Below are 12,699 nucleotides of genomic sequence, written 5' to 3' on the forward strand. Positions count from 1 at the left end.
CTACTTGTTTCACCTGACTTTCAGTTGAGATAGACAGTCTACGAAAGTCCACCTGAAAAATAAATGGCTCAAATTAAATTTAGGATACGAAGCAAAATACATGATCTTACAAAGTCTGATTCCAAAATAATGTTCTTAAACATGGAAATATCCCAGTTCATTTCCCAAGTAGTATCTTACCTGCTTTATCTCACTTTTTAACTGCATGATCCCAGTTCGTTCTGTTTTGGTTGCTCCAACAGCACCAACCTCACGGATTGAAATAGCAGGGCTGATATTTGAATCAGTAGGACGAACTATATAGCATGATGGATTAAAGAGAAAGAGGGAGGATAATCAGGTTCAAACTTTTTCTCCATCACTTTTAAAAGACTCAGATGTATGACCTCCTTTTATGTTAATAATAATGAAAAACTCAACAGCTATAAAACTCAACACTTTCTATTCAAAGTGTGGTTCACAGACCTGCAGCATCGCCATCACCTAGAAGCTTGCTAGAATTTTAGGCCCAACTGTAGACCTATTGAATCAAAGTCTGCAGTTTAGCAAGCAAGTAAGTAAGTAATGGACTGTAGCCTAGGTAATTCTTATGAACAGTAAGGCTTGAGGAATACTGCTTTATAACTTTCTCTTACCACTCTAAGGTATCCATCCATCTGATATTATATATTTATTTATTCTAACTCTGAAAGTTAAGCATGGGAGATGACTCTTTTCATTTGCTCTGATGTTTTAGGTTTAGTTTAGTTCAGTTCAGTTCAGTCGCTCAGTCGTGTCCGACTCTTTGCGACCCCATGAATCGTAGCATGCCAGGCTTCCCTGTCCATCACCAACTCCCAGAGTTCACCCAAACCCATGTCCATCGAGTCGGTGATGCCATCCAGCCATCTCATCCTCTGTCATCCCCTTCTCCTCTCGCCCCCAATCCCTCCCAGCATCAGAGTCTTTTCCAATGAGTCAACTCTTCGCATGAGGTGGCCAAAGTACTAGAGTTTCAGCTTTAGCATCATTCCTTCCAAAGAAATCCCAGGGCTGATCTCCTTCAGAATGGACTGGTTGGATCTGCTTGCAAGTCCAAGGGACTCTCAAGAGTCTTCTCCAACACCACAGTTCAAAAGCATCAATTCTTCGGTGCTTGGCTTTCTTCATAGTCCAACTCTCACATCCATACATGACCACTGGAAAAACCATGCCTTGACTAGACGTACCTTTGTTGGCAAAGTAATATCTCTGCTTTTCAATATACTATCTAGGTTGGTCATAACTTTCCTTCCAAGGAGTAAGCACCTTTTACTTTCATGGCTGCAATCACCATCTGCAGTGATTTTTGAGCCCCCCAAAATAAAGCCTGACACTGTTTCCACTGTTTCCCCATCTATTTCCCATGAAGTGATGGGACCAGACTTGATATCAAATACTACCGCCAAACCACCAAGTGCAGATATAAGGTTAATTTGTGATAGAACCCAAATGTATTTGAATTTAAAGGTAAAAGGATACATCCGACAGCTACACACACATACACATCACCATAAATGCTACTGAATTATTGTCAACTGGGATACAAGAAAGTTTTAGATGATATAGATTGCTATTTGTGCTAGAGACTTAATGTAAAGGAATATATAAGACAGTCCAAAACAAAATATAATAGTAATCTACTTAATTTAAGGGGGAAAAAAGACACACAGTGGTTTCCAAATCTTGTTTCAGAAGCGAGCTTTGGTTTAAACTATTCCATATATAGGGGTTCTATTTATTTGGAGGAAAAGTTTCTCTGATAAAAGAACAGCATTTTAAAATCAATGAAACATTTAAAATAAGTACTGTGAAATAGAAATGCAGTTATTCAACCTTACCACTTCGTTCCACTCCAAACTCCTTGCCACTGAGTATATGATGCAAGAGGCTCTTCATGGCTGAAGGACTGAGATTCATCAGGCCATCTGTGGCTTCCTCAGCTAGTCAGCAGAAATGTTAGGACAGAGGTATTTCTAATTGGCCTGCCATTCCCACCCCACTTTTTCTGTTTCTTTTCTTGCTTAGAATTTCTGAGTCACTTGATTGGAAGAACAGAATTATGAAATACATTTCCAGAACTATATTGCCTAGGCATGCATACTGCAATTAAGGACAGATTATCTAGTTTATGGATTAACCAGGTTCTTGACTTCTTCAGTCCTCTTCCACATCAGTAGGGTATACTCAGTAGAATCTTTATTTGAAAGTGGGACGAATGAAAGATAAGAAAAATCAAACTGGAAACCAGTTGGAGAAAGTAATGGATGTGTATATGAAGATGGGCTAAAATAATCAAAACTTCTCAGTCTGGAAATATGGCAATTTAAAAAGAGATATGAATCCATGAAATTATGAAGAATATTGAGAAGATAACTTGAACTTGTTCATCAACATCAGACACCTATTATGAGTTTACTACATCTAGGTCATGATTTTAAGCAATGTTAGGACAAACAGGTACGATATAATGCTTGCCTTGAGAGGCTGACCAACTAGCAATGTATGGGAAAGACCACACATGTGAACAAGATAAACAACAATAAAACATGACATGGCCATACTAAGTGTCAAATGAAAGGTATAGACAATAAATGCTTTGGAAATCAGAGGAGACATCAATCTCCAAGGATGAGGACTGATAAAATGCGAAGCACTGTTGAAGTAGGAGGCAGAGGTCAAACTATTGAGAGTCTTGGATATCAGACCCAGGGACCCTGACTTTATCCTAGAAGAAATGAATAGCCATGGCTTGGGGAATCCACAAGAAAAAAAAAATTCTGTAATGGGCAATTAAGAAAAAGTAAAGAATGTTTGAGGATTTTATCCCTTCTTGAGGTTAATTAATGAATAATCAGACTCATAAAACATCCCTTGATATATATGTGTGTGTGTGTGTGTGTGTGTGTGTGTGTGTGTGTGTGTGTGTGTATGAGACTGACTGTTTGCCACCCTACGGACTGTAGCCTGCCAGGTTCCTCTGTCTTTGGGATTCTCTGGCAAGAATACCGGAGTAGGTTGCCATGCCCTCCCTCAGGGGATCTTCCTGACCCAGGGTTCAAACCCATGTCTCTTACATCTCCTGCATTGGCAGGCAGGTTCTTTACCACTAGCGCCACCTGGAAAAGCCCAATGTAATCTATTATAATACATTACAATGCAATCTATAATAATGTGCTGAACTGGAAATCATTTACAATAAGGCAGACTTGGACTCAAATTTCGCTATTTACTAGTTATGTAACTTTGGGCAAGTAATTAACCTGAGTTTCATTTTTTTTAAAAAAACTGATCATTGAGTTTTATAAAAAATTTTATTTTAAAGGTTACTTTCAATTTACAGTTATTACAAAATTATAGGCTATATTCCCATGTTACACAATACATCCTTGAGCCTATCTTATATCCAATAGTTTGTTGAGTTCCAATTTCTTTTCAGTAAAAGTGAGATTAAAAATACCTTCACCATTGGGTTGTTGTAAGCATTAAATGAGATAATGTATAAAAGTAGTGTCTGGCATATGGTAGGTACAGAATAATAATTAGCTTTATTTCTCTAAAGGGTTATTTAAATATACATTATATAATGTAATTTAGGTTGGATTCAAATCAATAAATTTAGCTACTTGCTAACAGTGCAATTAAAAGCCTTTTGGGGAAATTTAATTGAAACAATGGTTAACATTGAGTTTTGCAACTATGATTTTATTTTTGTATGCAATCCCTATCTCTATTATTTTGTCATTCTTGTTGAAATCAAACAAATACAAAGGTCATGCCATGGGGTCCCCCCATACTTCTGTGCTACAGCTTCCAAAGGCCCCATTTATTTTTCTAAAACTATCACCTTGCCAAATATACCTTTAGCTAATATCAAAAAGTTTTGTCAGATAAATATTAACAGAAATATTGCCTTCCTTTATTTGATCCTGATGGTAACTAGACAGAATACTGATACTATAATCAAACTGATGTGGTGACTCAATCTGACAGCCAGAGGTGGCATGCCTGAATCAGAATCAAACCCAGTCTGTCATACTTAGTTTGATGTATGCAGAAGACCCAGGTTCAATCACTGGGTTGGGAAGATCCCCTGGAGAAGGAAATGGCAGCCTACTCCAATATTCTTGCCTGGAGAATTCCATGGACAGAGGAGCCTAGTGAGCTGCAGTCCATGGCGTTGCCAAGAGTTGGACATGACTAAGCAGCTAACACTTTCACTTTTCACATGTCCTGGATCATTCTAGGAGTTAGTAGGAAGGTAATTTGGAGCACAGAGCCACCAAAAGATGGAATTTTGAAATTGAAAACTGATATATAAACTTGTTATAGCAATCCCTTGACTTGTATAGAGACAAACATGGGAACAATACTGCTACATGCAGCATCTGAGCTACTGATAGAAATCTTTTAGCTTCCTTTCTCTCCTGATTCAAAACTTAATAGACCTCCAAAAAAAATGAATTCTGCCTCAATTACTTAATTGAATACCTGAGCATCGAAGGGAGTGGGCCAGTTCTGTTGCCATAACTTGTATGATCAGACCAATTCGAAGTCGAAACATTTCAGCAAAGAGGCCAGGTTGAGTTCGCATATACATGGCTAGATATACCATTATTTCCTGTGCATGGAATGAATACAGACAAAAATTATACCATGGATCTCACAAGGCCTATTTTGCGGTCTTCAGAAATTGCCAGATCAACTGAAAACAAACTTTTAAATATCAGTCATCAGATTAGGCTTTATAATTCTGCTCACCTGTGTAAGAATTGAAATGCTCATATCCCCTTCACTGGCTTCATCTATCAGTTGAGTGAGTACTTCATAGGGCAGAGGTCTAAGGAAGAAGACAGTGAACAAAGACAAAATTCTGCAACTACTTAACCTAAATATATTGAGAAAATGAAAAAGCTCCTCCTAAGTCCAAGTCAGTGTCTCAACATCTCATCATTACTGGTATCATTCTGTTTCTTTCAGTCTTCAAAGTTTACTGCCTCCCCAAAGCACTCTGCCCTGTATGAACTCAGGAGAGCTCTGCTCCCTCCTCTCTAAGCCTGGATTGCCTTTCTCCCTCACAATTGTACTTAAAACTCACCCCATAATGTCTATCCAGAGCAGGTTTTCATGGTTAATTCTTAACATTTGATAAGTTACTATTATGGCTGGAAAGTAACAAACTAAATTTAAGCTGTGCCTTTTGGAAGCCATTTTATTGCTTTACAATCATACTTTATAGTCTTATACTGATTTTTATAGATTCATCAGATTACATATATATGCACACATGCTCCCTCCCATACTTGTGACTCTCCTGTTGATACTAAGCACTCTGGGAGCATGGGGGATGTCATCTTCTTTTGGATTACCCACAGTAGTCACAGAATTGATCTAATTTGTAATAAAAGGTTCTGCTTGGCAGGAGTATGGTGTTATGGACTGAATTGTGTTCCAAGTTCCTATGTTGAAATCCTAACTCCTAGGACCTCAGAGTGTAACCTTGTTTGGAGATGGGGTCTATAAAGTGACTCTATAAAGAGGTAAGCTAAAGTGAGGTCATTGGGTGGGCCCTAATCTACTATGACTGGTGTCTTTTATAAGTGAGAAATTTGGACAGAGAGAAGAAATGTGAAGAGACATAAGGGAAAAATAGCCATCTATAAGCATAGGAGAGAGGTCTGGAATGAAGTCTATAGAATAGCTCATTGTGTGTGTGTGGGGGGGATAATTCCAGTTGCCTTGTTTGTTGATTTTTTTGAAGGAAAGGTTTGGGAAAGTCAATAAGTAAAAACAAACAAACAAAAAACCTCCAAAAGAGCAAAATACATTTGAGTAATCCCTGTGAGTTTTATCTTTCATTTACTCATGTCCTATCACTGCTTCCTGGTGGCTCAGATGGTAAAGAATCTGCTTGCAATGTGGGAGACCTGGGTTTGATCCCTGGGTGGGGAAGATCCTCTGGAGAAGGAAATGGCAACCCACTCCAGTATTCTTGCCTGGAGAATCCCATGGACAGAGGAGTCTGGCGGGCTCCAATCCATGGAGTCACAAAGAGTTGGATACAACTAAGCACAGCACAGAAATATCACTACAAACATTCTCACATCGAGGGTCCCTGATAGAAGGTCACACACACAGGACATTATCATCCATTTGTAGATTAGGACAACAGAATTGTGGCCAGTCCTCACAGCTCTAAAATTTCAGAGAAGCTTGATCAAACCCAAACAAAACCATACTAACGCAGAGATGGTCTTCTCTCGAGGTTCTGGGGGGAGTCCCACTGTCAAATGTTTCTGATGGGAGAGAAGGTCTGTGCAGGCCTACAAATAAACAGCGTAACAGTATTACCCTTCACAGAATACTTCAGATTTCCATGAAAATTCCTCTTTACAGCCTAGAAACCTTTGCTCCCCCTTTAATTTAATGACACATCAGTCTTTTCCTTAGGAAATGCCATGAACATCAGAAAAGAGAGATTTCTATGAAGGTATTTTTATTTCCTAAGAGGTAGGATCTTTTAGTCTAGTGTAAATTCCTTCTTAAGATCTATGATTTTTATAGTTTTTAACACCTCTATAAGTCTACAGTTTATATGCTTCGGTATTAAATATTTGACACTCATAAAAAAAAGGTTAACTGATATCAGAAATTTTATGTGGGAAAAACAACAGTTCAAATGATTAGATGCTGTGGTGATTTCCTTAAAAAACTTCAGAAACAAATTTTTTTAAAAAGCACCTCCATTTAGATTTGATATAAATTTAAGAATTCATAGTACCTCATCGAGTGCTTCCACCTTCTTCCTTAAGATTCCAGAGATGTATCTGATCAGGCCCCAGTGACGAATTTCTCCAACTTTGCCATATAGCTCAGTAAGCAGCTCTCTGACTGTGATGCTCTCTTCATCATACAATCCAGTGTCCCAGTCAGGTCCTCTGAAATGTTAAAGGCAGGCCTACATTAATTATAAATAAAGCTACAGGCAACAACCTTTCATTTGTGTTATAATGAGTGTGCCTGTTTTTGATAGGTCTCTCTCATTAGGAAATGAATGTTATTTACTGTGAATTCTTATAAAAAAAACTATTTTAATAGTCAGTACTGAGAGCCAAATATCTAGACAAGAATAAGTCTTAGTTTCAGTTGTGTTTTGACAAAATGCATTCTTTTACCCTATCAATGGGCTTCAAGGTAGCTGAAATTAAAGTCAAAGATTTAATTTAACTACTGCAAGTTCAGAAAGTATGGTGCACTTAGGGAAGTAATGAAGAAGAAAAAATTTGCTTATTTTTAAAAGATATATATCATATACATTATTGCTATAAAAATTTATATAATGCAAGTCAACTATAAAATACCATAAAAGATATATAAAGTGTTATAAAACTGGGAATTTAGTATATGATAAAAGGTAGATTATTTATTAAATGATGTTAAGACAAGTAGCCACTGGGGAAAAAGTTGAATCCATGCTTCGCACTGTACACCAAAATTCCAAATGTATCAAATTTAAATGTCAAAGTACTAAAAGAGATAGGGGAGAACTACTTTATTATTTTAGAAGCAAGAGGACTTTTAAACTGTGTACTTTATACCAGAAGCCATAAAAGAAAGGTTGATACATTTATATATCACACATAAATATATATTTATATAAATACCAAAAACTCATTGCAAAAACCACTATAAGAAAAGTCATAGAACACATTGCTGCTGCTGCTGCTGCTGCTAAGTCGCTTCAGTCGTGTCCGACTCTGTGCGATCCCATAGAGGCAGCCCACCAGGCTCCCCCCGTCCCTGGGATTCTCCAGGCAAGAACACTGGAGCGGGTTGCCATTTCCTTCTCCAATAGAACACATTACAAACTGAGAAAAAATATTTCCAACTCATAGGCCAATTTCTCTAATATATAAAAAATTCCACTAAAAAACTACTAGAACTCATCAATGAATTCAGTAAAGTTTCAGGATACAAAATTAATATACATAAATCTACTGCATTTCTACAAACTGACAATAAAGGATCAGAAAGAGAAATTAAGATCAATCTCACTTAAAATCATATCAAAAGAATAAAATAAAAATAAATCTAAGTAAGGAGATAAAAGACCTGTACTTGGAAAAGAAATTGAAGGTGACAAAAACAAATGAAAAGATATACTGTGTTCATGGATTGGAAGAATTAATATTGCTAATGTCACCATACTACCCAAGGCAATCTTTAGATTCAATGCAATCCTTATCAAAATACCAATGGCATTTTTCACAGAACTAGAACAAATAATCCTAAAATTTGTATGGAAATACTAAAGACACTGAATGGCCAAAATAATTTTAAGAAGAAAAAGCTGGAGGAATCATGCTCCCTGTCTTTGGACTATACTATAAAGCTATACTCTTCAAAGAAGTATGGTACTGGCACAAAAGCAGACACACAGACCAATGGAACAGAGTAGAGACCCCAGAAATAAATTCACACTTATATAATCAATAAATGTTCAACAAAGGAGATAAGAATATACAATGGGAAAATACAGTCTCTTTAAACAAATGGTGTTGGGAAAACTGGACAGCTACTAATACATGCAAGAGAATCAAACTGTATTATTTTCCTATACCATATATAAAAATAAACTCAAAATGGATTAAAGACTTAAATGTAAGACATGAAACCATAAAAATTCTAGAAGAAAACATAGACAGTATGCTCTTTTGACACTGGTCTTAGCAATTTTTTTAAAAATTAATTTTATTAGAGAATAGTTGCTTTACAATGTTGTATTAGTTTTTGTTGTACAGCAAAGTGAATCAGCTATATGTGTGTATGTGTGTGTGTATATATATATATATATCTCCTGTCTTTTGGATTTCCTTCTCATTTAGGTCACCACAGAGCACTGAGTAGAGTTTCCTGAGCTATACAATAGTTTCTCAATAGTTATATCTTTTATACATAGTAGTGTGTCAACCCCAATCTCCCAATTCATCCTACCATCCCTTCCCCTGTTGCCATCTCCTATTCAAGTGTGGATAAAGAAACAAATAAGACTACCTCAAAATAAAAGTTTTGCACAGAGACAGAAATTGTCAAGAAAAAGTCTGTCTACTAAAGAGAAGATAATTGTAAATGATATTCCCACGTCTCCTGTGTCTCCTGCATTGGCAGGCGGATTCTTTACCACTGAGCCACCTAGGAAGCCCCACTTCAGTAGTATTCTTGCCTAAAATGTATAACCTAAATTTAATTATGAAGAAACATCAGATAAACCAAACTTTAGGGATATTCTGCAAAATAAATTGTCTGTATCCTTTAAAAATGTTAACAACAGCCATATCATCTTTTCTTTCTTCTCTGCTTCCACCATGATATCAACTCCTCTCTTTTAAGGACCCTTATGTTTATATCAGGCCCACCTTGATCAACCAGGATAATCTCCCCCAACTCAAGATTCTTTTTGAAAAAATTTATTTTAACTGGAAGGATAATTATTAGTCTTCTGACATCTGGGACTAAGATAATAAATCTGCATTGTTTTAAATTTTAAAAAGTCAATAACATTAAAGATAAAGACTTAGGAACTGTTCCACATTAAAGGAGACAAGGGACATATGAGAACTAAATGAAATTCATCATTTAGATTTTCTTTTGCTATAAAGACATTATTGGGACAACCAAAAAATCTTAGATATTTGTTGGCCAACCAACAAAGCTGTACATTAGATAGTGGTATTATCTTAACATTCATTTTCTGATTTTGGCAATTGTACTGTGCTTATATAAGTGAATCCCTAGTCTTTAGGAAATACTCACTGAAGTATTAATATTTGGGGGTAGAGAGGGATCGTGTTTGCACTTACTGTCAATGGTTCAGAAAAAATATGTGTGTGGTGATGACAATGATGAGATGATGATGAAGAAGACAGGGAAGGACGAAAGGAGGGAGGGAGGGAGAGAGAGAGAAAGACAGAGATAGAGAAATATTAAAGCTTAGTGTGAACATCTGAGGGATCTGAGTGATGGATATCCAGAAATTCTTTTTTGTATTATCTTTACAAGTTTTCTCTCTAAGTTTGTAATGGTCAGAATGAAAATAAATAATATGAAAATAAGTATTGCGATATCTCACAATCAGGGAAAATTCTTTTTATTCCTAGAGACCAGAGAAAGTTTCTTGGAGGTGACAGATAATTCAGGCCTTGATATATGGCTAGAATTCCAACAAAGAGAAATGGGATGTGGTAAAGAAGAGTGGGCCAGACAGAGGAAAAAACATGAACCAAGGTCTGAAAGTAGTCATGTACAGGCTTTGGATATGATAAGCAATGGGCTGTTTTGGTGGGAGAATTCACACTCTGATGGGGGAGCAATGGTAGATAAAGGTTGAAAGTTATAGTACAGAGGATATAGGTTTGATCACTGATTCCCAACTATAGTTGTGGTCGTGTAGGGAGAGGCAGGGGGTGAGAAAGACTTGAAGATGATGACACAATTTCACATCTGGGTGACTGAAACAACAATAATACCATGAAAAGCCAGGCAGCAGTATGTTTCTGGTAAAGACAGTGAATTTGATTTTAGACATGTTGAGTAAGAAGATATATAAAAATAAATTTCAAGTAGATCAAGAGCTTAAATTTTTAAAAATTCTTAAAGGCATTTAAAATATTTCTAAATTCTGGGAGGGAAGAAGATTCTCCCCATGTATGACAAGAAATCCAGAAACCAAAAAAGAAAATACTGATGTAGATTTGACTATATAAAATGAAATTTTTGCACAGAGAAAGGCATATGAACAAAGTTAAAAAGCAAATTATTTGGACAAAATATCTGCAACAAATATAGCAAAGAAAATAGTAATATATGCTATCAATAAGAAAAATATAAATAATCCAATAGAAAGCAAAGTTTATGAACAGACAATTCACAGAAGGAATACTAGTCAATAGCCATAGGAGACCCCACCTCCCAGTTTCTATTCAAATTTACAAAGGGATATTGGGCAGAATTCCAAGTGTATTAAAAGCCACATAGTACATCATATACAATCTACTCAAAAGGTTTGATATTACCTAGTTTTAGGGAGATTACAAGTTTCAATCAGATGTTATGGTAAAGTTAGTATATACTGGATTAGATGAAGAAAATTCATGTGTTGGCAGCAGAAAAGTTGACAGTCAACCATGGATCATCTGACCTGATAGGAAAGCAGGAGTTTTTCAAGTCTGTGCTTGCCCATCCCAACTACCCTGCTGAATCATCAGTTTTCATTCAAGCTACAGTCATTCTGTCCTTACGCCTTATCTCTTCACCGTCTCTATCTTTTCATTACTCTGCATTTAGTATTGTGCCTGGCACGTAAGTACTCAGCTGATACTTTGTGAACAGAGTACCTTACCTTAAAGGAAAAAGAAAGGAACAAAGGTATCAAAGTAATAATTCTCATGTGTTTTTTTGGTAGTAGCATATAACAAGTTTTAACAGTTGGTACATGGATAGCTTGTATGAAAGGGGTAGTCCCTCACAGCATCAGACTGTCAGGAGGCTTATGTAAGGCATAAGTTCTACCATCCACAACAGGAGGAGGGCAAGGAAACTCCCAGGGAAGAGAGGAGGAGGGGGTTACATGTCTAGGTATATACCTTAGTAGCACCATGAGGAGTTGCTAGGTTAGAAAGCTCTGAATGCAGCAGTGGTTTGGGATACTCATGGCCCAGGGTTTATCTCTTGTTAGCAGATGCAGGATGAATTTTGAGGAGGATGCAAAGCAGATAGGCCCTAAATGGCTTAAAATATGTTTGGGCTATTTTTAATAAAATTGGGTATGTAAAAATTCAACTTTGGTGCTGATGGGCTTTTCAGCTTCCTTGTTTACTCATTAAACACTATAATCTGATGGAAACAACACAGGAACTGGAGTCAGACAGTTCAAGGGGACTTCATTATCAACTAGAGAGGCTGAAAGTCCCAGATCCTTACCTAGCCTTCTTTGACACTCCCTGGCAGTGAGGAAGGTGGAGCAGAAGTTTGAGCTTCCCATTCAGCCTTTGTTGACAGGAGTAGCACCACAAATTTTTCTCTGGGGCTTGGGTGGAGTAAAGTGGTATTGTCTCAAAGATGTCTGTCTTGCTAGAGTGCCTTTTCTCTGGTCTTGCTAGGGTGCCTTTTCTCTGGTCTGGGAAAAATGGGTTTTCCTTAGGGTTTTTGTTGTCTGTGTTCACTGATTGTCCTTTTTAGGCTGATGGCTTCTCCAGCACCCAATGAGGAAACAAAGAAAACCCGGGGATGTTACCACCCTGTCACTCTTCAATCCTGAGGTCCTTAGCCAATGTGCCTTCTTCTCTCTACCTTTTGACATCTTGTTACATTTGTTTTATAAATAATGTCCTCCTGTACTTAGCAGGAGGAACAGAGAGAAATGGATTTACTCTATTTTGTCTAGAACCAGCAATTCCACTGTGGTTACATTTAAACCAGCAATTCCACTGTGGTTACATTTAAAGAGATTCTTAGACCCCTACATATGTTGTCTACAAGAGACCCACCTCAAAACAGGGGACACATACAGACTGAAAGTGAAGGGCTGGAAAAAGATTTTCCATGCAAATAGGGACCAAAAGAAAGCAGGAGTCACAATACTCGTATCAGATAAATTAGACTTTAAAACAAAGGCTGTGAAAA

The 12,699-nt window shown here is 37.0% G+C and overlaps 1 protein-coding gene across 5 annotated transcripts in view; it reads right to left on the reverse strand.

The window, feature by feature from the left end:
* The window catches only part of PHKA1 (phosphorylase kinase regulatory subunit alpha 1), a 172,293-nt gene that overhangs the window by 28,049 nt on the left and 131,545 nt on the right, over positions 1–12,699 (reverse strand). For 2 of the 5 annotated variants that reach the window (XM_070366065.1, XM_070366064.1), the window contains 7 exons: positions 6,800–6,956; positions 6,262–6,341; positions 4,780–4,858; positions 4,510–4,639; positions 1,860–1,961; positions 181–296; positions 5–52 (listed from right to left, as the gene is read on the reverse strand). In XM_070366065.1, coding sequence (XP_070222166.1) covers positions 5–52; positions 181–296; positions 1,860–1,961; positions 4,510–4,639; positions 4,780–4,858; positions 6,262–6,341; positions 6,800–6,956 — 712 coding nt within the window. The remainder of the gene's footprint in view (positions 1–4; positions 53–180; positions 297–1,859; positions 1,962–4,509; positions 4,640–4,779; positions 4,859–6,261; positions 6,342–6,799; positions 6,957–12,699) is intronic. The other 3 variants (XM_005899619.3, XM_005899618.3, XM_005899617.3) reach the window with 2 other exon arrangements.

Source organism: Bos mutus, chromosome X (genome assembly GCF_027580195.1).
Source record: "Bos mutus isolate GX-2022 chromosome X, NWIPB_WYAK_1.1, whole genome shotgun sequence".
NCBI lineage: Eukaryota > Metazoa > Chordata > Mammalia > Artiodactyla > Bovidae > Bos > Bos mutus.